The 23,064-nt window shown below is 41.5% G+C and overlaps 1 protein-coding gene and 1 long non-coding RNA gene across 4 annotated transcripts in view; one reads left to right on the top strand and one right to left on the bottom strand.

Moving 5' to 3' along the window:
• The window catches only part of ccdc57 (coiled-coil domain containing 57), a 33,625-nt gene that overhangs the window by 3,876 nt on the left and 6,685 nt on the right, over positions 1-23,064 (top strand). Inside the window, exons 3-17 of one of the 3 annotated variants that reach the window (XM_056366462.1) lie at positions 2,048-2,152; positions 2,334-2,456; positions 3,263-3,406; positions 5,043-5,151; positions 8,601-8,702; positions 8,987-9,144; positions 9,221-9,295; positions 12,306-12,506; positions 12,607-12,765; positions 12,999-13,161; positions 14,402-14,494; positions 17,828-18,110; positions 20,079-20,227; positions 20,461-20,680; positions 22,050-22,150. In XM_056366462.1, coding sequence (XP_056222437.1) covers positions 2,374-2,456; positions 3,263-3,406; positions 5,043-5,151; positions 8,601-8,702; positions 8,987-9,144; positions 9,221-9,295; positions 12,306-12,506; positions 12,607-12,765; positions 12,999-13,161; positions 14,402-14,494; positions 17,828-18,110; positions 20,079-20,227; positions 20,461-20,680; positions 22,050-22,150 — 2,040 coding nt within the window. In that variant the 5' untranslated portion in view covers positions 2,048-2,152; positions 2,334-2,373. The remainder of the gene's footprint in view (positions 1-2,047; positions 2,153-2,333; positions 2,457-3,262; positions 3,407-5,042; positions 5,152-8,600; positions 8,703-8,986; positions 9,145-9,220; positions 9,296-12,305; positions 12,507-12,606; positions 12,766-12,998; positions 13,162-14,401; positions 14,495-17,827; positions 18,111-20,078; positions 20,228-20,460; positions 20,681-22,049; positions 22,151-23,064) is intronic. The other 2 variants (XM_056366461.1, XM_056366460.1) reach the window with 2 other exon arrangements.
• On the bottom strand, positions 10,953-19,473 carry LOC130162683 (uncharacterized). Its single transcript, XR_008826298.1, has 3 exons — positions 19,238-19,473; positions 12,577-12,703; positions 10,953-12,475 (listed from the first exon to the last, which is right to left on the bottom strand). It is a non-coding gene; the product is annotated as an uncharacterized LOC130162683 (long non-coding RNA).

The following is a 23,064-nucleotide window of genomic DNA, read 5'->3' as shown; positions in this document are numbered from 1 at the left end:
AGATAGCTTTAGTTTTATTTGTACAGGTTTTGAAATGTGTGTCAGAGATATCTGCCTCCAGCCTAATACAATGTAGGTGTGGGGATTTCAGGAGTGACCAGCAGACTTTATCTGGGCAGACACGTTTCTGTTGAAATGTTTAATTGTCATTTTTCAGTGCAGTCAGCACCACACACTAAATCCTATTCACCTCCATTGTACTGGTGCGGACAGATATCTCACAGTCTGAACATAGAAAACAAAAAGATCTGACTCAAAAGTAAACTGATTTTTGAAATTCAAGTCAACAGGTTCTGTTAGAATCAGAATCAGCTTCATTGGCATTTGACTCCAGTTTGCAGTGGCTGTCAGTGTACTTGCACACAGTTCTAATAACATTGAGCCTTGTGCAAGAACAACATTGTTACGCCCCCACCCTTGGGCGGCCCTATGGAGGCCACAACACTCCATCAGTGACCCAAATCAACCACACAAGACTCTTTAAAACAACCAAATGCATAGATTTACAAAACCAACAGGACACTTAATCAAGACTATGAAAGGCTCAAAATCAGAACATAACCCCTACTCAGAACACAACGACACCAGCAGTCCCCATGCTAGTCTCTTCTGATCCTGGCATCAGAAGGGAGAGGCTATCTATCTATATACAAGTGGTTTATTTTTTTAAAGTATATTTTTTTGGGCTTTTGTGCCTTTATTGGACAGTATAGTGGAGAGAGACAGAAAATGGGGAGGCAGAGAGAGGGGGAATGACATGCAGTAAAGGCCGTCCGATGCGGGACTCGAACCGGGGCCAACTGCAGCGAGGACTGTAGCCTCTACACATGGGGCGCCTGCTTAGACCACTACGCCACACGACACCCCTATACAAGTGGTTTAAAATAATCTCTCTCATTCTGAGTGTTCTTCTTTACTATAGGTATGAATGAAATTCATGAGTGGTCGAGACCCAATTTACTGAAAGGTGTTCTAGATTTGATCATCTTTATTGCCATATTTCAGCAAAGCAACTTTATTATTTCAGTAGTTTCTGGAACATTCTCTCAGTCTGGCAGCTGAGTCAGTGTCTGTGTCCAGTATCATCCTCTGTTGCACCGTACAGTGTAACATTTCCTATTGTTGACTATAAAATACTCTCATCTAATATCTGTCAGTGCCACATGATGCTTCTCATATTAGTCATGAGCTGCTTTACAAAGACATTTTTAGTGTCTACCTTCACGTCAGTTCATTCCTCTTTATGCTACAGTCTGGTGCTACTGTGTCAAGTCATCAACAGCTGTATAAATGTTTTCTTATAGTTTAAGGTCCTTTAGTACCACTTTTGATACAGTTTGTATTTGCTGATTTCAGACATGAAGCTTCATGGTGTGAAATTCTTCTTTTTCCTCCTTGGTAAAAAATTTTTTGAATGAAATGAGTCCACAAACTTAGTGGAACAGGCAGCCTTATATGGCCATATATGTAGATTATGTTAATGATGTATCTAACTAACCTCCTTATGAACAGGTGCCGTTCATCAGGGTGAAATGAGCAATGTACATCAAGTTTGTTCAGTTGAACAGAAAAAAGTAAGAGAGATTCTGGGTAAGAATACAAAGTTGTTGGGGGGCTGCTCCTGAAGTTCACTATTATCACCACAGTTTTAAGAGTGTTCAGCTGTAGGTTGTTAAGACCGCACTAGAGGACCAGCTGTTCAACCTTTGTGTCTGTGTGCAGACTCATCAACGTCTTGGATGAGGCCAGTGATCCCTGTGTCGTCTGCAGATTTCAGGAGTTTAACAGGGGTGTCTCCTGCAGTGCAGTTGTTTGTACAGAGGGAGAAGCGCTGTGAGGAGAACTTCTTCCTGTCTGTCAGGAAGTCATTGGACAGGTGGTTGTGGACACAGTGAGCTGGGTGAGCTCACAGTGGAAGACTTCTGGTAGAATGGTGTGGAATCTGAAATCCACAAACATCATATGTCCCTGGGGAGCAGAGGTGTTGCAGAGTGTAGCTCAGGTTCACTGCATCATCCACCTACCTGTTTGCTTGGTGGCCAAACAGGATATGTCCTTCAGATGGGCCAACACCAGGGCGACATTCCTTCAGGCCAGTGATGGAGGACTGAGAAATGGGATGACTGTGGAGCTTCAGTGAGAACTGTTAAAGGTCTGTGTAAAGATGAGGACCAGCTGGTCACACCAGTAACAAAAAATAAATATTTTCTAATGATGACGACACCAGGAGTCCATTTAGGCCAAGTCCTTCAACATACACACAGGTCTTACATGAGGTCGTGTCTTTCTTTCTGAGCACAGTGATAACCAGTCAACTGTTTTGTATTTGTCAGAAAACACTACCAGCAGCTGAAGGAAGATTTCCAGTTCAACATGGTCATCCTGGAGGAGCGAGACCGAGAGCTGGAGAGATACGACGTCATAACGACCAGAGCTCTGACTGTGGAGCACAACAGGTACAGTTCATCAGGGGCCGAATTACAGAAACTGCATATCTTAAGTCTGAAGATAGGAAGAGTATAAGATATTGTTTTTCTTAATTTGGTGATACAGAAATGAATCCTAACTATGTTAAGGAATCATATTTCATCTCAGGTTAGGAAATCCTAAATACTAAATCCAACATCAACCTTTATGTCTGTTTCCTAGCTACCGACGCTACTTGTCTCATCTTATCTAGGTATTTTTATAACTCTTTTTGTACGTTTCTCATTGAAACGTACAAAAATGGAACAAAAACAACAAGAAGAACTTAACTTCAAGACAGATGAGTTAGAAGTGTTGGTAAAATCTGTTGGAAAATCCAAAGATTTTCTTCATGGGAAAAATAACAACAACGCTAACTCAGGAGATAAAAGACATATTTAAGAGATAATATTTAAGAAACTGAAAAAACAGTCAGTGCTGACCCAGAAAATGTTTGGTTTTTTTATCTGAGGCATGGCAGTCTTTGGGTCATGTGAAATGATCTTCAGCTATTCCTATTATCATCATTATTAATAATTTAAAATGATTAATTGTCTGTTGATTGACAATTTGATCAATCAACTGATCATTTTACTCCCTGTTCCTTTGTTGATATTTGTCGTACACCTCAACATGAAATGAAGCACTATGCTGATAAGATGCAGGGAGGGTGACTTTGTGGAAGCAGAGCTCACCTTGGAAATGCATTATATTAAATCCAGAAGGTGTGCACAGGAAGACACAGTGACTGTGTTAATTAAATCAGCTAATACTGAAATACTGGTGTCATTTGCAGGCAGGAGGAGCTGAGCCAACTCCGTACGCAGGTCGCCAAGTTGGAGGAGCAGAGGGCCAGAGAGGCTGAGGAGAGGCAGGAGGAGCTGAGGAGGAGTCGGGACAGTGCTGCTCAGCACAGGCTGCAGCTGGACCAGCTTAAGTGGTGAGCCAAGAAAGAGACAAGTCACATTCTGAGTTTACTGTCATAACCTTGACAGCAAAGTGAGTCTTTGATGTGCCGGACAGTGTTGGTTTTAGGGGTTAGGGCCTGTCGCTGTGATAGCAGATGAGGGTGGAGTTTTTTAATATTTTATCTAACCAGTCGTCTCATTGAGATCGAGATCTGTGGACAGTTTATACACAGACAGACACATAAATTCGCAGGGATTAAAATGGACGCACAGATAATTCACAGATGTACATTATATACTTTCACATAAAAAAAAAAGCATGTGCCATTTACAGTCTTTTAAAATGTTCCAGTGAAATAAGAGAATGTAACTTCATATTTATATGTAAGTGTTGTGTTTGAATGCTGCCAGAGAGCAGGGGTAACGAGGCACAGACTTATAAATAAATAACATACAATGCTGCTCCCTTCTAATTGTTAAGGAGGACCATCCCACCTTTTCATATAGGATGCAATGGTTGAGGGTTGAGGGTGGGGCCTTGTTTGCACCACAGGTGTGAGGGTCAGTTATTTTTTTTGTATTTCACTCATCACTTCAATTTGCTCAGAAAGTACTACATGCATGAATGTGAGTCACTGGGCTTCAGGCCCAGTGACTCACATTCAGGCAGCAGTGTTAACCATCACTCTGCCCAGCTGCTACATCACTCAACACACCAGTCATCACTCCAGATTGGCAGCACAGGCTTTTTGTTTGCATCACTTTAATCGAGTGGCTTTATAATAAAAGATTTACCTATTTTGATTTATAGCCAGAGTCAGTTTTAGTTTGTGAGATATTTAAATTGTATTTGATATATTTTTGAGTTCAATGATCTATGTGAAGTGTGGAGTAGATTTAGGTTTTAAAGACAAGAAAAACTTATGTAAAATTGCAAAGATTCATGGAAAATTTAAACCTGCACAAGTTTCTCAGTCAAAGGTGCAAAATAGATTGAGGAAATCCACATGAGTGCAGATAAGAGGTACATTTTCTTTACTCTCTAGAGTATTATATATACATATGAATACGTTTATAATACATTTTACTTTACTGTTTCAGTTTTCTAGCTTCCTACCCTCTAAAATTGACTTGTTCACTCTGAACACAGAGTTTAGAGAACCTGTCACATATCAGATCCTTGCATCCCTTCACTGGACAGCTGAGGCTTCTTTAAGATTTTATATATTACTTTTCAAGTTGAAGAAAAAGCTTCTGCATTGATGGAGTCAGGGTGGTAATTCTAGTCTTAAATTGTCTTTGATGTTGGGGCTCCGGGGCTTTGGAAAATTTCAACATTTCAACATTGGTTAAGAAAGCTGCTGTACCAGTGTAATACTCACCTGAGATAAACTATCTGCATGGCTAAATGCCACGGGGGGTAAGTTGGGAAAAACCTGCTTTGGTTGAACTGTCCCAGTAGGTAGACATTTGTCAGCGATTACAGGAGTAATGTTAGCTGGGTTGGAGTAATAGCTTTTTTTCTAAGAGGGATTTAGTAATCACCTCAGTGTCAGTGTTTAGTCTCTGCACATGTAGTTTACTCAGTCACTGTTGTGTTCTTTTTTCTTTGTGTGTGTGTGTGTCTGTGTGTGTGTCTGTGTGTGTGTGTGTGTGTGTGTGTGGTAGCTCTATGGCTGGTGAAATACACAAGCAAACAGAGGAGTATGAGAAGATAAAATGGAATTTGCAGCGCAGAATACAAGAAGTAGAGGGAGAGATGACCCGACAGAGACAGGTGAACATACACAAACACACACACACACACACACACACACACACACACACACACACACACACACACACACACACACACACACACACAAACACACACGCACATGTATACACTTTTATATCTTCAGAAGACCAGAAACTGTTCCAATCTGATGACTGTGTGCCACAATGTTGATCTATGATTCATCATTTTGAATAAGACCTTTTATGGCCTCTGCTACTTCCCTCCAAAACATATTGCCATTCATGGATATGAGACATACTGGGCTACTGACACGTACAGTATGCACAGCTTTATCACAAAGCGACTCTACACAGTGACAAGTCTTGTGTTACACTTCTTCACAGCATCCTCTGTACACTGCAGAGCAATAAATAACTGGCAGAGCAGCCAGACATTCAGAGGAGAGCAGCAGCAGACCTTTAGGATGAACCCAGACAAAAGAGCCCTCACTCCGATTCTGACCGCTGTCTGTATCTGTGGGCTTTATTAACATGCACACAGCACATGCACAAGTATGTGTGTGGGTGGGTGTGGGTGTGGGTGTGGGTGTGGGTGTGTGTGTGTGTGTGTGTGTGTGTGTGTGTGTGTGTGTGTGTGTGTGTGTGTGTGTGTGTGTGTGTGTCCACTTATCCGTCAGGTAAGATGATCAGGTCATAACACTGAGTGACGAACAGGTGAGGATGAATCTTTTAGGCCATTTTTGGCTCAGGGAGGGAAAAGATTCATCATCGTCCTCCTGCTACTGTGTCCACACACACACACACACACACAGAGGTGCACAGCAGCACTGGACACGACACATGGAAATGATTTACTGTCTATATTTTTATTCCTCCGCGACAGTCAAGGCATTGTGTTTTCAGGTTGTCCGTCCGTCCCATTGTCATGAACATGATATCTCAGTAACACCTATTTGGCACAAACATTCATTTGGACTCAATGATGAACTGATTAGATTTTGGTGGTCAAAGGTCAAGGTCACAGTGACCTCACAAAATGCATTTTTGGCCATAACTCATGAATTCGTCTGCTATTTAACTCACAATTGAACTCATATTTCTATAAGGATAAAATGAAGTGATGACATTTTATATCCAAAAGGTCAAGCTATTCAGCCTGGGTAGTGCCTGCAGATCTTCCTGCTTAGTGCTGAAATAACTGACAGGAACTTATCACCTCCTCTCTTCTCTGATCTGGACTCTGTTTACAGAGATTACACTCAGTGAATCAGAGTGAAAGTATAAAAAGCTACTCCATTTCTCTCCATGTCTCCCTCTCTTGTTCTCTCTTCTTTACTCACCCAAAGGACAAAAGTCCTTATCCCATCCCCTCCCCACTGGACCGCACCAAGAATTACTGGGAGCCCTCCTCTTTGCAATATGCCTTGGGTCATATCCACATGGTTGAATGGATGCCAACTTCAACTAAACCTCTCTATGACCGAACTCTTAGTCATCCCAGCCACTCAGTATCACGATATCAATATACCCCAACCAAGGTTGTAGGAAACCTGGGTGTCATGTTTGTCATCTGACCATGATGTTTTATACAACATCAGAATCAGGCCTTACCTGACTCAGTACACCACCCAGCTCTTGGTTATCTCTCGCCTCGACTACTGCAATGCTCTTCTGGTGGACCTTCCTTCACACACAGTGAAACTCTTACAGATGGTTCTCTCTCCGATGCTCTCAGAGCAGGGGCATCCCTCACTATCCTTCTAGAGCACCTCCTCTCCTAACATCTCTAACACCCTAACTAGCACTTACAGTGCACCAACAGTGCACTCCTTCACTTTATCTCCTTCACTTTTTGAATAGATGTAATACTTAGTGCTTACAGCAAGGTCTCCCACTGCACTGAAGCTTTAGTGATGTCCCTCACTTGTAAGTTGCTTTGGATGAAAGCGTCTGCCAAATGAGTTAATGTAAATTTAAATGTAATATAAATGGAAATCCATACAACTACACATGGAATGTCAGCAGCAGATCCTTCAACCAAGATATAACTTTAATTATCACTGTGAGCACAGACAGGACAGATAGTAAAAGTCAGCTCACTAATTCATCTGCAGTGTTTGTGTTGACATCAGTCTGATAAGTGCAGACAGCTGGTTAGTGAAGCATTCGCTCCCTAGTGGAGACAGACTGAATAAAGTAAAGCCACACACTGTTGGACATCCACAGCCAGAGATAATATCTCATCAACATCAACTGTTGCAACTCTCGTTGCTGTGATCTCTGTATTCACTGAGAGATAGCCAGAGTCAGCTGACATCCTGTGTTATATTAAGTTATAAAGTAACATAGATGAGATGATAGCTGGATATATGAGTAGTCTTGAGTTAAACTGTGACATAAATAATAACTGTCATTGTGTTTCAAGTACGGACCAGGCAGTTACAGTCTATGCAGAGTCACTGCAGTTTACAGTACATTTTACACATCACGCAGCAAGCTACAAATATAAAGGTTGATCTTAGATTTTTTTTTTATTCAGCCCTATATGGATCTTGTTCTTCTTGAGAAGCGCTGAGGGGTTTTTAACGTTGACAGATCACTCTTAAATTCATTTTCAACTTTTGCAATGATCTGTTGGTTGGGAACCTCAGCATCATTGGCACTTTCCCTAGGAGCCAAATCAAATAGGTATTTGAGGTCATTTGTCCTGTCAGCTGTTGGGTTTTTAAACAAGTTGTTGCAAACCAAATTGCCCCTCTGAGACAAAAAAGACTTTCTAATCTATTCTAATCTAATCTCATATGTTAGAGATGCAGTAGATGAGAATATGTTCACATTTGAGCCCATTGTGTCACAACTGTAAGGGTAGTCAGGGTTTGAGGGGTAAAGCTGGACCCAAATGCAGTCAACACATGGGAGACGCTGCATGGGAAACACAAGCACAGGGAACCACAGTGGCAGACAATCACCACACAGAAACAGGACCAAGACAGGAAGCAAAAACACCTACACCCAAGGAAATCAATTACAAAATAAACAGGAAGTGCGAAAAGTCCAAACAAAACTAACAAAAGGTGTCCAGGACACATTGATCTCATTGACCTCCTGCTTTGTTATAATGGCAAATTGAAGATGGTGTCTGTAGTCAAATTAATTGTAATAACTTCCTAGGTGGTAAACAAACAAAAAAACTGCCATCTGTTTAGTGTCATTCTGCGGCAGTGAAGTGTTTCTCAAACATAAAATCACATTCCTTATGAATTCTGTTCCTTTCTGACACAAAAAGGATCTTTACTTCTTGTGTTTGGCTTAATTTCCATCACCCTTCACTCCAGCCACTGTCTGTCACTGCTGCCATTTGAAAATGTTGGATAATCTTTATGTGAGAGGGCAGTCATCTTTTCTGGATTAGAGCTGTGAATTAATTTAAGTTTGGAAACAACAACCAATTTGATATAACATCTCTAATCTCTCTCATCTGCCCAACAGGAGATGACAGCAGCTTTTGAGGGTGAGCTCAGACGGCGGGAACATGAGTTCAACTTGAAAATGGATGAGATGTGTGCTGTGGTGCTGTCTCATGAACTCAAGGTGAGGAGAGTTAAAGGTCGATATCTCACTGTAAACACAAGTAACAACATATAATATATGCATAGTACTCATGGTATTGTATAGTCTTATTCTAAATCTAAATACTCTAAATAGATTATGACAGAGTCATGTTCAGTTTCTTGTTGAACTCTTAATCTTTCAATAGCAGTCTCTCACACCTAATTACTATTTGTTGCTGTGTGTGTGTGTGTGTGTGTGTGTGTGTGTGTGTGTGTGTGTGTGTGTGTGTGTGTGTGTGTGTGTGTGTGTGTGTCCTTGGTAAGGTGAAGCTGCTGTCTAAAGAGACTGAAGTTCACCGTCAGGCTCAGCTTCAGGCGACAGAGACTCTCAGAGCACGTGAGGAGTTCTGTCAGCAGATACAGACCCAGCTGCAACTCAAAGACCAGGAGATCAAAGACCTCACTGATGTCAAGGACCACAGGTACCGTATGCACCTGTAATGTGTGTGTGTGTGTATCTACATGTGTTTGAGGTGTGCTGACTATCCTCTCTATCAGGATAAAGGAGCTGGTGGATGAGGTGAACTGGATGGAAACCAAGCTGAAGAAGAAGGATTATGACAGCATTAACAAGTGAGTCATTAATAACAGTCAGGCAGTCAGAGCCAGCTGCTAGTATAGGCAGCTACTGTAGAGCATGGAGACAGAAAGTGACAACAAATCTCTACATTTGCAATAGAAAGGAGAAAAAAAAGGCATTTCAGTTATTGAGACTGAGTTGGTGACATTTACACCTTATTTTCAGAATGTGTAAAGTTCTTTTTCAGTTAAATATCTGTAGCCAATAGCAGCAGGGGTAAAAACGATGGAGCGACTGTGTCCAGACAACCATCATTTGCTCACGCCGAAGTTGTCATTCTCATGAGCAGAAACAGCTTCAAATTTTGCACAAACATTCACTTGGACTCAAGAAGGAAGTGATTAAGATTTATGTGGTCAAAGGTTTCCGGCCATAACCCAAGACTTCATATACTAATTATGACAAAATACACTTGATACCTTTTATTTAATTCCTTCAAAGTTTTCACGACATATATGAATGGATGTAAACTGAACCAAATAACCATGAGGAGGTGATTCTAGATGATTTTTTATCCACTAATTCCTTCCTTTGGTGAAAATTACATAACCGCAGCTCATGTCTGAATATTGGATAAGACTAAACTCACTACTTTTCCAGCTCTTTGTATTTTGATGGGACATGGACAGCAGAGTTCCTGTGAGACATTCACTGTGTGCAACAGCAATAACAACAGGAGCGCATCCAGCCAAAGGTGGAAAAGAAAACATCAGGGATGACAGGATGATGTTTGGAACAGGCTCCGAGCCAAAGTCCACCATTCACCTCAGCCCAGCATTCTACCTGCTGGAGCTCCGCCCTGGGAGAGCACCATCGATTGTCTTAGCATCAGATTCCAGCAGGAAATGGGAGGCTGTGCCATCCTCTATGTAACGTGGACACGCCTCATCCACCAGGTGCTGGATCGAGCCGTCCAACCATCAAAGTCCTTTATTACTACTACTACTACTGCTAATGATAATAATGATTATAATAATAATGATAAGACAGGGAGAGTGCTGGTAAGGCGTCTGCCTCAGGCTTCTGGCAGTCGGACAAATGAAAGTCTCCAACCTTCTTTAATTATTCAAATCTTCCAACACAGCGGGATCTGATGGTAATTGATCCTTTGTGCTTTTTTATGAGTATCCACACCAACACCAAGGATATATAGCGAGGTTATTTATATAACAGTCGACTATTTTTACTCCTAACCCCACTCCCTCTGGGTAGTTCCAATAAACTCAGTGCTGTCAGTAAGATCATTACAGAGAGTTCTCAGTTTATGTAAGTTGTCAAGCTGCTTTTCAGTAGTATTTACAAAAGAGGCATTATTTTGCAGTTGTAAATGTAGTTGATAACTGAATGGAGCCTTTTTAATCAGTTAGATTAAAAAAATAACATATTTTAGATGAAGCCCTAATTCTTTTCTGAAAAAACTTTGTTCAGATCATGTAGCCACTGACAGAAGTTTCAGTCTCTTTGGAATTGTAAATACAACATCATATCAAAAGCATAGTTTAATATTTGAATTGATATTCCAAACATTATTATACTGCTGTATATTAATCTTTGGAGTACTGTATATCACAGTCCTCTGCAGAAAGCCAGTTTGGTATTACTGTTCAATGATTTCTGGAACCAAGTACAGACACACACGAGGGCAGGGAGGTGTGTGTGCAGTGCAGGTATTATTATAATAACCACAAAGAATGTCCAAAACTTAACGACAGGGAGAAGCACTGGCAAAAACCTCAGGAAACATGGAGAGGAACCAAGAAGGAACATAAACAGGATACTTCCAGGCACATAGAGGAAAAAAAACAGAGCAATTGACCAAGGGTGAGGGGAACACAGAGACCAAAGGGTGTAAGGGGTGAGACGCAGGTGAAACTCATCAGAACGAGGCTTACAATCACACAAAGACAGGGTGAAACTGTCAGACAGTTTGGTAATTGGTTGGTTGAGTGTCATTTTTTGTCACTTTTTACATCTGAGGAATAAGACGTATTGTAATAAATACACTAAACATTACTTCCACATGTGCTTGCTCCAGCTGCCGCCTCATGACAGCATGGAACCAGTGCATTTTGTTGGTAACTTCAAAAACCTGGTCACTTTGTTTCTTCTTCAGTGATGCCACATTTGTCAAAATGGCCTGGTGTCTTCTGGCACGTCACCAGCTGTGCAGTGTTTCATGGTGTTTCCGTTTAAAGGGTTCATACGGTTCAAACAAAGAGTGTGTAACAGTCTCTACAAAACAAGTTTATCATTACTCTGTTCTACGTCTCACTACATGCACTAAAGTAGCAGCATTCCTGGTTATTAACACATGTAACCTTTTCACGTACACACATGTATACATGTGTGCACTTCAGAAAGGGAAAATATCTCTGTGACAGCAGTATAATTCGATAAATCATAAAGGGGGCGGGTTTTGTATCTGTATTTTTTTTTGCTTGAGGGAAGAGGATTTCACTTTTTCCCATCCCGTGTATTTTATTGAATCCTTCTCTTATGATATTTATGGTGGAAAATATGCAGAAATGAAATCGTTAAATCAAAAAATTGGTTTCATGTTTTTGTCGGGCCACCACTAAGGGGTGCAACAGCATGTTTTTTTTTTTTTTTAATAAATCATTAAAACAGCTTTCAAAATAGACCATATTTGCTATACACATCCAGCGTATGTTACAGACTCAGCATGTCAAATATGGTAGCAGAGGTGGAGCTCTGACAGTTTTCCCAAAATCTATCTATAAGGAATTCCTCCTAGGTTACAAATATGTGCTTCAAATGACACCAAAATTATTGCAGGATGTATCAATTTATAATTTGTTTTCAGTTATTACAATTCATTAAAAATTAGAAATAGATAAAGCCTTCATTTAATTTGTGGTCACCTGCTGCCTTCTGCTGGATAATCTGCATTTTTTCTGCATAAAAGCCGAATGAACTGTGCATAAAACTGCAGGATATCTAAATGTCTCTTAATATCTAACTGTATTACTGACTTTTGTCAAGATACAAGAATGCCGTCCAGGCTCTGAAGGAGTGTGACACACACCGGGAGGCTCAGCGTCAGGCCCACACAGAGCAGCTGCAGAAGGCTGAGAAACACATTGTCGAACTGCAGGAGAACGTGGAAGCTCTGACTGCACAGATACGCCGCATACAGGACGACCAGCAGGAGGCTGTGGAACAGAAAGATGAGACAATCCAGAGGTCAGACGGACACTGGTGGAAAAAAGGACAAAAATAGCAAACATCGTCATATTAACATTAACTGGAGAACCTGTGTTTATGTGTGTGTGTTTTTTCAAAGGCTTTGCACAGAGGTAGAAACAACCCGGACTTGCTGGAACCAGTACATGAGTGATGTGTCCAGTGAGATGGTCGTCAAGGACACAGAGATGATCGCCCTGCAGGAGAGAGAAACCAAACTCAGGACCGAGCTGGAGAGGAGCAGGGAGGAGACGGAGAGGTGAGAGGAAGGGATATGATAAAAAACATTAGTTCTGATTATGTAGCTTTGAAGATATGAGTTATACCACCTGATCTGTTGTTCTTCCTCTTTTATAAAATGTGTGTGTGTGTGTGTGTGTGTGTGTGTGTGTGTGTGTGTGTGTGTGTGTGTGTGTGTGTGTGTGTGTGTGTGTGTGTGTGTGTGTGTGTGTGTGTGTGTGTGTGTGTGTGTGTGTGTGTGTGTATTGTCAGGTACAAGCAGCAGCTGAGTGCTGGGTTAAAGAGAGAGCAGGCTTTAGAACAGATGCGTGTCCAGGTGGAGCTGGAGTGGCAGAGACGCTGTGAGGACATGAAGGCCGAACACTACCTTGCCAATGAGCAGCTAATACAAGACCTGACCCAAGCTAGAGATCAGGTCAGCCCCTCACTCACATTACACAACCCCACTCTACACAGTGTATGTTGCTCCACTGGCGCGCACCTGAACATTTTAATACAATAATTTGACATGGAAACAGGCATATTGCCTCATGGGACACAGCATGTGGTCAGGAAGAGTAGGCGGGTCTTAGACAGAGGTTGGGACACTGTACTGGTGCTGATGAGAGAGTGATGATACACAGTGAAGCGCACCGTCACAGTGTCAGTTGCTGTATCTGGCCTTGTGGGTGTTGCTCCTGCTGTCTTAAACATCTGTGGTGCTCAGTCATTCACAGTCACTGATAGCAAATACACACACACTGACTACGTATAGGTGCATAAACAAAAACAAAAGCAACCTACAGCCATAATATACAAAAACACCGTGGCGCATGTCATCAAGTTCATCAATCATGACCTTTTTCTTGTTTTATCACCATATGGAAGTTTCTTGTTATAACAACAGGTTTTGAGAGTTCTGTGTTGTTATGACAAGAAAAGTTGTAATAACTTGTTATCTAGTAATATGTCATCATAAATATCTTATAAGGTGAAGAGGATCTTCACCATCAGATTGGGGCCAAAAAATCTGATCAGGACAAATCAGGACATCCCTACAAACTCTTTTTCATTCCAAAAGTCAGTTTGCAGTGATGCATTATGCAATTATTTATATACATTTTTAGCTGCACTGATCAGGCTGTCATTAGATGTCTGTAGTGGTGTAGTGTAAAGGTCAACTGAGGATTCTTTTCTTTAGACAGAATCATTCTCAGTAAATTCAGCAGAATGCGTAGGCAGTCAGTGTTGATATCACTTCCCCTTAGTTACACAGTTCCCCTCAGATGCAAACAGGAAACAGTCATGTCTTGGTGCTGACACATAGTGTATCTGCCTCCTGGCACCTGGGTGTGCCACAAGCCAGACCACACTGCTCTGACAGTGGAGTGCTCTTTATACTACTAGTGTTTCTGGAGTTTGTACTACTTCAGCACACTTGTTTTACAACATTTGTGACTCCAGATGCAAACAGTGATTAAAAGGGTCATTAAATCTGTCTGATGGTAAGCAAACAGCAGCCCTGCCACTCGTTTATAGTGCATGCTGCTGCAGTGAGTGCATTGATCTTTGCCTGTTTGCTGAGACAGAAATAGCAGTGCTCCTGCTTAGAAGGCCCAAGCTGATAATGTAATCAATAATGATACTAACACAGGTTTAATGATGGTCTCTGTCAGGTAACAGCAGAGCTGAAGGAGAAAGAAGAAGAGCTGCAGGACCTGACTGTGTTACTACGATCTGTTAAAACAGAGAGAGACCAGGCGATGCAGGTGAGGATACATCCACCTTCCACTGTGTATTAATAAGCGCTACCAGATGAGCCATAGGGGTTTTGGTCTCTGTGTATTTTTTGTCTTTGTTTTAGATTTAAATAATGAAACTACTAATGAAACGTGTGTTCCACCATACACTGCGACCGCAGGCGGTGTCTTTTAATGGGTGTTACTTCATACAAGTGGTCGTTGCCATGAATGTAATTTGGTCTTTAAAACTGGTTGAACGAAAGTAACTGAGAATATTTAAATGCTGCGTGTTTTTGGTCAATTTCCAGGCGCAGAGTTGTTAAATCTCGCTCGTAAACACTGTCTCACGTGTCAAGCTGCCCAAACAAATCTCACGGCAAATAAGAAGCCTGAAAATATAGAGTTACATAGGGAGAACAGGCTTTTTGAACATCAGGCTGTTTTGTTTTTTCACTTTGAGCCATAGTTCCATAATCATCTCCTGATGGCCACACTCAGAATATTGTTGTGGTGGCCACATTATAGCAACAATATTCTCAACAGTGGAGGGCCATCAGGAGACTGGGCCAGTGGCTCAGTGTGAAAATACAAAACATCAGAGAGAGACAGAGAAAAGGAGAGAGAGAAAGCAAGAGAGAGAGGGATAGATGTGTCTATGTTGTGGTGATCAGGCTGCGCTGCACACTGCAGTTCTGTCTCGTGTCCCTCCACCTACGCTCAGTTCCAAACCCGTGTTTGTATGTGTTTTTTTAATGATTTTTTGGGAATATTTATGCCTTTGTTTGACAATGACATTGAGGACAGACAGGAAACGTGGGGAAAGTGAGGAGGGGTATGACGTCAAGCAAGTGGTCCAGCCGGCTTGGAGTGTGATGACTCACTGCTCCGAGAATTAACACCATGGTGGTATGCGCCACAACCACTTAGCTATCAGGTCACCCCATGTGTTTGTATATTAAATGTGTTTATATCTTAATCATGGTTTAAATATTGAGACAAGCAGCGGACTGTAGCTGACTCACTCAACATGAATGACAAAGTTATGCAGTAATATAAAAAACATAAAGGTGAGGCTCTGAGAAAAAAAGTTAACCACTAACATGTAGTTATAGAGAGGAAAGTAACCATTTCAAAGCAACACACTGTTCATATATGTCGAGTTTTGCCTCATTCTCTTTGCTTCTACGTTTCTTTTCTGAATCACTACCCAGTATTCCCAGTACAGTGAAACTTCCATTTTTTCCATTTAATGACCTTTCCTCTTAAAATATCCTCATGCCAAGATGTCACCTTGCTGTTACCATCTACCAGACCAGTTCTGTGTTCCCAGCAATGATCCCTGTTAGTAGCCAAGTTTCCGCCGCAGTTTTGCTCAACATAGAAGTGAAACAGTTTTAGAAAATCTGACAAAACACAATTGTGAATGGCTTGTGTTTCCACTGAGTGATGTTCCACTGATATCATTCCAATTAAACGATGAGCGATTTCCAGCATGTCGCGGCAGGCGCCACGTCTTGAATGCGATAAAAGTGACTCCCTTTCAATTTTGTGAAATATTGCTTTGTCAAATTGTCTGAAAAACCACCTCATGCAAGTGTCTAAATTGTTTTTGCGACATTCACGTTTCCATTACTGGTTTTTAAATTCTCAATTTCAAATTGCATATTAAGCAGGTTAATGGAAACACACTTGAAATACCAAGTGATGTTCCCTGAACGCATCTCCCATACAGGGCATACTACTGACTGAGTGGAAATCTACTCCTGTTAATGTCCCATTCCCCTGCTCTGTAGCTTTAATTATCATGATGCAGACACTAAGAAGTTCCTTCAGCCACTGCAGATTCTCTTTCCTTGAGGAGCAGTGCCAGCTTTGGCACTATTTTCTCCTTGCTTCCATGATCTCAGTATTGTGGAGCACATGTTACACCTCACTGAGTAATGGTTACTTATGTGCAAATGATCTTTCTCGTAGTGTTTTATCAGACAATATGGATCACCCTTGAGGCAATGCTTGGCAGGTTTTTTTCTCATCCTCAGGGTTAACTAACCTCTTACAGACCCCCTACATACACCCATATGTCACATGGCGGTATTGTATGTTCAATCCAGCTCATGCCACATAGTTCTCCAAGAGAGCATTTAGAGCTGTCCCGTGTTTTGGCCTTTGGCCTTTTCCTCAAGCATCCTGAGAGGTATGGTGGCCTTTCGGTCTGGCTCGGTTGCGCCCCGACATACCAGCCTGTGTGAGCTCCACTGGCACCAGGAGGAAAAACACATCGAGGTTCTGTACATGTAAACCTTGTCAAGTGACTCACAGAGCACTCCAGCTAAATACTTGGAATGAAGCTCCACATAGCAAGGCGTGAAGTATTTGTTGACCTATTATCTAAAGACATTAGCCTGCACATTTCAGCTTTCTCTGAGAGTGTTAGAACATTATGGCTGCCATGTTTAATCTATGATGTTACAGCTAATCCACCAGTTATTTCAGTAAGAACAGAACTAAAGTGACTGTTTACAAACGTCATATACAGATGAGCTCACAGCTGGTATTTCTGCAGACTGTGCAGATGACAGAAAAGCCAAAGAAACGTAATCTACTCTTTACTTTGTTATAATCTGAAACATCCTGAGCGCATCTTGACTTCATCTCTCATTTCATGTCAGTATGAAAACTGTCTGTAAGAGCAATCAGAACTTTCAGCACAGTGACGCAACAAGCTGTAGACTCACACTCATGTCAGAATGTAACATCACCTGGAAATGTCTCCAGTGCTAGAGTTCCCACAGGGCTAAAATCATCTATGGTACAGTCCTAGCTGACTAGACAGCATCAGTTACCCCCGGTGGGTGCTCTGACTCTGCTGACTCAGCTGTTGCACCATGGTGCAGTCAGTTGCCTGCGTGCAACTGTTTCTGTAACATAAAAAACAAGTAGGCAGGAAACAGATCAGACTTTAGAGAGAATATATCACCAAAAATATCATTGGAAAACATTTGGTTGTTCATTTTGGCACTTAACTACTTTACAACATCTTCCTGTGCAGCAATTTGGAACGACTATAAACTCATTTGAAAGAAACGTAATAAATGAGCTAACTGGCTCAGGTAAAGTGATTTTATAATGCTCTCATAATGCCCCAGATGTTACCACCTGTCTTGGTGCGTTCCTTTAGTAAACACACAGATAGATACAGTCTGGCTCTTTAGTGCCTGAAAAAGGGGCTGCAAATATGTGGTAAATGTCCTCCAATACATGCAGTACTCACAGTAAAGCAGAAGAGAAATGATACAGAAAGATGAAGATACATACAGTACACTACTCTGTTGACATGAGTGTTTGTTTATCTACACACAGGGTCTCACACCAAAGGTAGACTCTCTGGCATCAGAAGAGATCCGTCGTCTGCAGGAGCAGAACAACATCCTGCGGGCTGTGGTCACCCACATGAGGAAAGACATGGAGGGTCTCAGCCACCGCCCACCCCCTCCCCAGGCCCAGCCACAGACCTCCGCTCCTCAGCTAATTCAGCATCCAGGAGCCGCTGCAGCCACCTCCATCACCCCTACAGCTGACACTCAGATGACCACTGGACCACCTCCCCAATCCACTGACATCTCCTCCAAAGTCAGCCCAGCAGGTGTGGACCAGTATTTCTCTCCTACACGAACATGGTTGATGCAGTCATTACTGTTTTTACTGTGGCAAGCTACACTTACCTTTTTATTGTTTAGCACCAGCAGCTACTTTCACAAAAACAGACTTTGTGTTTTTTTTTTCAAACTAATAAGCAGACTTCAGATAGACATGTAAATTCATCAGTTGCACAAAGGTGTCCAGTTTTCAATCATCTTAAAGGTTTTATATGTAACCTTCAGAAAACCCTTGTTAGTAATGATACTGGTGGCTGTTAAGTGAACTTTACAGTTTACATGAATGAATGTGATATTTACCCATAATTATGATGATATGGACCTTTTCAGATATTTTCAGAATTTGGTGTGTGTGTTTTCCATTTGAATACCTTGCCAATTATTAAGGATTTGCCAAAATTGGATCATGACTGGACATGAATAGAAGAGATGTTCAACAGTTTCAGGTTCTTCAAGACAAAGACGTGTCAACCTAAAATACAAATCTCTTAAACGTTTCTTTGTTAAAATCTATTATTTAGGCCAAGAATAAAGACTAACACCGATTCTGTGTGTACTATAGAGCAAACAACAAGACAGCAAACTGTGGCTACAGCTGCTGCTGCAAAGCTAATAAGCAAAGAAGACGAGACGGTTTCCCATAGGCAGCAAAATTCACAACAGCTAACATCACAACAACAGCAAAACTTGGCAAACACACAAATATGACACTGGTACCTGCTTGCTAACTAGCCAGCTGGGATTAACTGTCACAAACATTAGCGGACGGGACAAAACCAAACAGCAATCTCTGAGGCTGTAAAACTGTTTTGGTCTCTACATCTAATTTCCTCCTTCATGACAGCTGTACGGGGGGGGGAATGTTTATATAACTTGCTTGTTTACATTTTTATTAAGGCTTAAAGTTATGTATAATTGAGGGCTCCTTGCCCATTTTTGGATTAGCCGGCAGTTAGGGGCGGTGTAAGGTACTGGCAAGAGGGCGACGGCAGAGCAGCTCACCCTGAGTGAGTGACATCACAGGAACTACAACCATCTTTGTTTACAGTCTATAGACTAAAAACACTACAGACCTATTGGCTCTATGAAACATATCAAAACTAATGTCACTGACCTGTCTTGCAGAAACACAGCAACCTCCTCATCTGTCTTCCTGCCTCTCAGCTTTCAGAGGTCTCTCCACTGTTGCAAATTGCAATCGCATCCCATTCCACATGGTCTGGTGGTGACAGAGGGGTAGATTGCTCCTTCTCTTCCCCTGGAAATCCTTAAATTGGCACTATCCATTAGCATGTGTCAGATTTACCGTCTCTCGCTCGCACTGCCCCCATTACCCCATCTCCCCTCTTCTCTTCTCCTTTCCCTTGTTCTGTGCGTGAGCACGAACACCCCCTGCTGCTGATTGGCTGGAATAATGCTGTGTGACTCAGTCCGAGCCACTTTGTTTGTTTCTCATTTACAGAGCCAGGGCTGTGGAGGTGCACTGGATTTTGTTTCAGCACACTGACACACAGAACAAAAAGCTAGTGGACCATGAGGAGATATTCACTGAATCAAAGTATATTGGATTAGAATCACGTACTCTATCTTTAAGTAGCTTCACCACAACCAATGCTGATGTATCTTTCATTATGATGCATTATGTTATATTGAGCAAGTTTCAGGTGTCGGTGAGTTGAAAATCCCAGCACCTCATTGATTCATTGAAAAATGGCTGCTGGAAAGAAGAAAGGATTTATTGGACTGAGGAACAAAACCTCTGGAATGGTTCTTTAAACTGCCACCTGGTATCATGTCCATACTCAGCTGGTAAAACCTGGCTGCTGTTCTCTAACACATATTGGTCCAAAAGACAGACATAGTTTGACATATAATTCACCTAATGAGTGAAATCCTTATATCAGTTGGAATGATGTATATGTTTTTATTTGTCTTCATTTGTCATTTTTCCTCAGGTGGTCAGTTTGCAGAGAAACGTCCTGAAAGCTCTGTTGTGAGGAAGCAGGAGGACAGAGTGACACACACAGAGTCTGCTCTCGCCAACATCATGGAACAGGTACTGAAGGAATCAGGAAACTGGTTGAAGTTGATCAGTTCCATCCAGGTAAGTGTCTGGACCAGATGTGTCCATGGGAACAAGTTTGTTTAGAGCTGACTGTGGGGCAGTCAAAAGAGGGCAGGATAACTTCCTTTAATGTATCCCAGCCCTCCACAAAACTTGCTTCAGTTAGAGATTGTCTATTAAAGGGTCACCTCACCAGTCGGTTGGTGGGAAGGTATTGTATTAGCTGCTGCAGCAACCCAGTTTCCTCAAGTCTCATTTTATCCTCCTCCCAGAGTGCACTGGTACAACAGCTCCAACTGGAGAACCTGTATTTGAAGCAGAGACAGGCCTCAGGTCAGTGTCAGAACGTCCAGGGTGCGAAAAGCCCTCCTGTCATGCACACCAGGCTGAAGCAGGCAGCGTCCTGTATCGCCCATCTGAGCAGAGACAAACAGCAGCTGATAGAGATGTGCAACCGCCTTCGTGCTCAGATCAGCACAGCTGGACTACAGGGTACAATAACAGACACACACATATACACACAGTGATGTTAACACCGTGTGTAATTAAAGGGACAACATCAGTAGGTATAGTAACTGACTAGATAATATGTTACTAATCTAATTCAATTCTGTGCTCCATTATTATTGTGTTCAATTATTCCAGCCAGACTGAACCCCAGCAGTCCATCATGACTGACACACTGAGCCTTTGAACCAGCAAAAGATCAGATAACACATCACAGTTTATCACACACTAAAGAATTGAACTGGTTAAAATCCTGAGGCCATCCCTGAAACCTTTTTGAACAATTCTCCAGCCGAAATATACAATTAAAAAAAACATGGTTTAATGTTGTAGTTCAGTTACTGGGGCACCAAGTTGTCAGTTTATTAAGTACACCTAGCTAAATTCAATGCTAATCAATTCAACCACTGCAGTAAAACCTCCATCTGTCAAGTTTAAAATGTTTAGTTTCTGTTGACACTGTACCAAAGATACACTGATTCAAACCTATTGTCATTTTTGAGGCTGTAGTTTCAGGTGCTGGTGATGTTTATTGGATGTTAATTTCTAATATTTTGCCATCACCATTTATTTATATTTTCCTATAGGGTGCTTTCTTTTCAGCAGACATGGCTCCTCGCTTCCCTCATGTCTCCTCCTTACATCTTACCTTCTCAGCAAGTTAGTCATGACACACAGTCAAGTCAAATTTTATTAAAGTTATAATATGTAACTTTTTTCCACATTATCCCAAATGTCCCAGCAGTTTTCAAATCTAGAGAAATCAGTGATTTTAACAGTCCGTGTCATTTGGTTGCCTGGCAATGACGTCCGTGTTGTTGTTGCCTGCCAGAATAAATTTGACTTTATATCCAGTTTTAAGCCACATTCTTTAGATACATCTTTTTAGATCTTGATCATTTTTAACTACGTATTTTAACCGGATGTAGGATTTTAGTCACCAGTCGTTAGTCATTGTTTCTCTGACAAATTATCAGAGAAACAAGCTGAGGAAACGTTATAGCATTCTCAGCTCCCGGGCTTCCTAATTCAGCTCTTGTTAAAAACCTTCTGAACATCTGACACTGAAGAAATCCAAACCAGGAGAAGATGACAGCAATGACAGCAATGCTGGTGAAGACAACAACTCCCATGATCACACACTTCATCATCTAGTGCCATCTATTGTCATGTTTTGACTGAGAGACCCCTAGAGGGTGAAAATTACATACCCTGTGTGTAATATCAATATCATTGATGATGGCAGATGTCGATCAGTTTCTGGGTCACCGACCGATGTGTGGAGGACAGTAGGAAGCATAATAAGCAGAATGGAAAGCACCCAAAGACCCCTAAAGCACTGTGTGTCTAACAGAACCAGTGGAGCCAGAGAAGGACGCCTCCACAGAGAAACAAGGAGACCAGCATGACCGGCTGTCTGCTCTGGAGCAGCTGCAGTACCAGCTCACCACACAGGTACCTGCTCCAACTCAAGTTCTTTAAAGGTTCTTCTTCATCACACTTATCTTTTCATATTGTACCACTTCAGATTCACCAAGTGAGGTGGTCACTAGGAAAGAAGCTTCACTTTAGTACGACAGAACCGGAGCAGCTGTCATTACACACAACCGTTATTTACACCCGACTGTGGCCATTTATAGTGTTGGTGCCGTTAATTAATCACACGTATCTGTTTACATCATCACTGTTATATCTCAGTCATCGTTAATAAACATCAGACAGTTGGTCAATGATTCATTTATAAAGCTGATATTGAAACAGACTTTACAAAGGAGGCTACTTCACAGTTGAGGATAAAATTAAAAGATCACTGATGAGGGAGTGATGGCTTGAATGTAAATAAAAAAGATATAAATGATCATCACTCATAAACATATTTAAAACTAAACTGATACATTTTACAGATTGTTGTGTAGATTTCAATAATAATGACACAATCAGGAAAATTTGTAAGACACCTAACAAACAATGTTTTACTATGAGGCTACATCTCTCATCTTATATCTAGAAACGTGTTTGTACACCTGGTCTGAAGTAAGTGTGAGGTGCACACATTCTTTTCTAAATACCAGGTCATGTGAGGAAAATGGTGTGTATCAGCTGTTTCCAGTCTAATCACTGGCTGTATGTTTAACACAGACATGACATTCATATCAATCTTCTCATCTCACCCTTGGTAAGAAAGTGAATAAGTGTATTTTCCTAAATGTTTTAACTATTTGTTTAAGCTGGAACAGTCCTGATATTAGAATCAGTTAGAGTGAGTTATAGTCTCAGTATGTCCAGCAGGGGGGGGTAACCATCAACCATTAATGTGCTGTGCCCTTCAAGGAAAGCAGGTGCAACACTGGCAGGTGAAAAGAGGCAGC

The sequence above is a fragment of the Seriola aureovittata genome, chromosome 21 (assembly GCF_021018895.1).
Source record: "Seriola aureovittata isolate HTS-2021-v1 ecotype China chromosome 21, ASM2101889v1, whole genome shotgun sequence".
Lineage (NCBI taxonomy): Eukaryota > Metazoa > Chordata > Actinopteri > Carangiformes > Carangidae > Seriola > Seriola aureovittata.
Note: the sequence above shows the minus strand (reverse complement) of the source record. Positions and strands in the feature narration are given on the sequence as shown.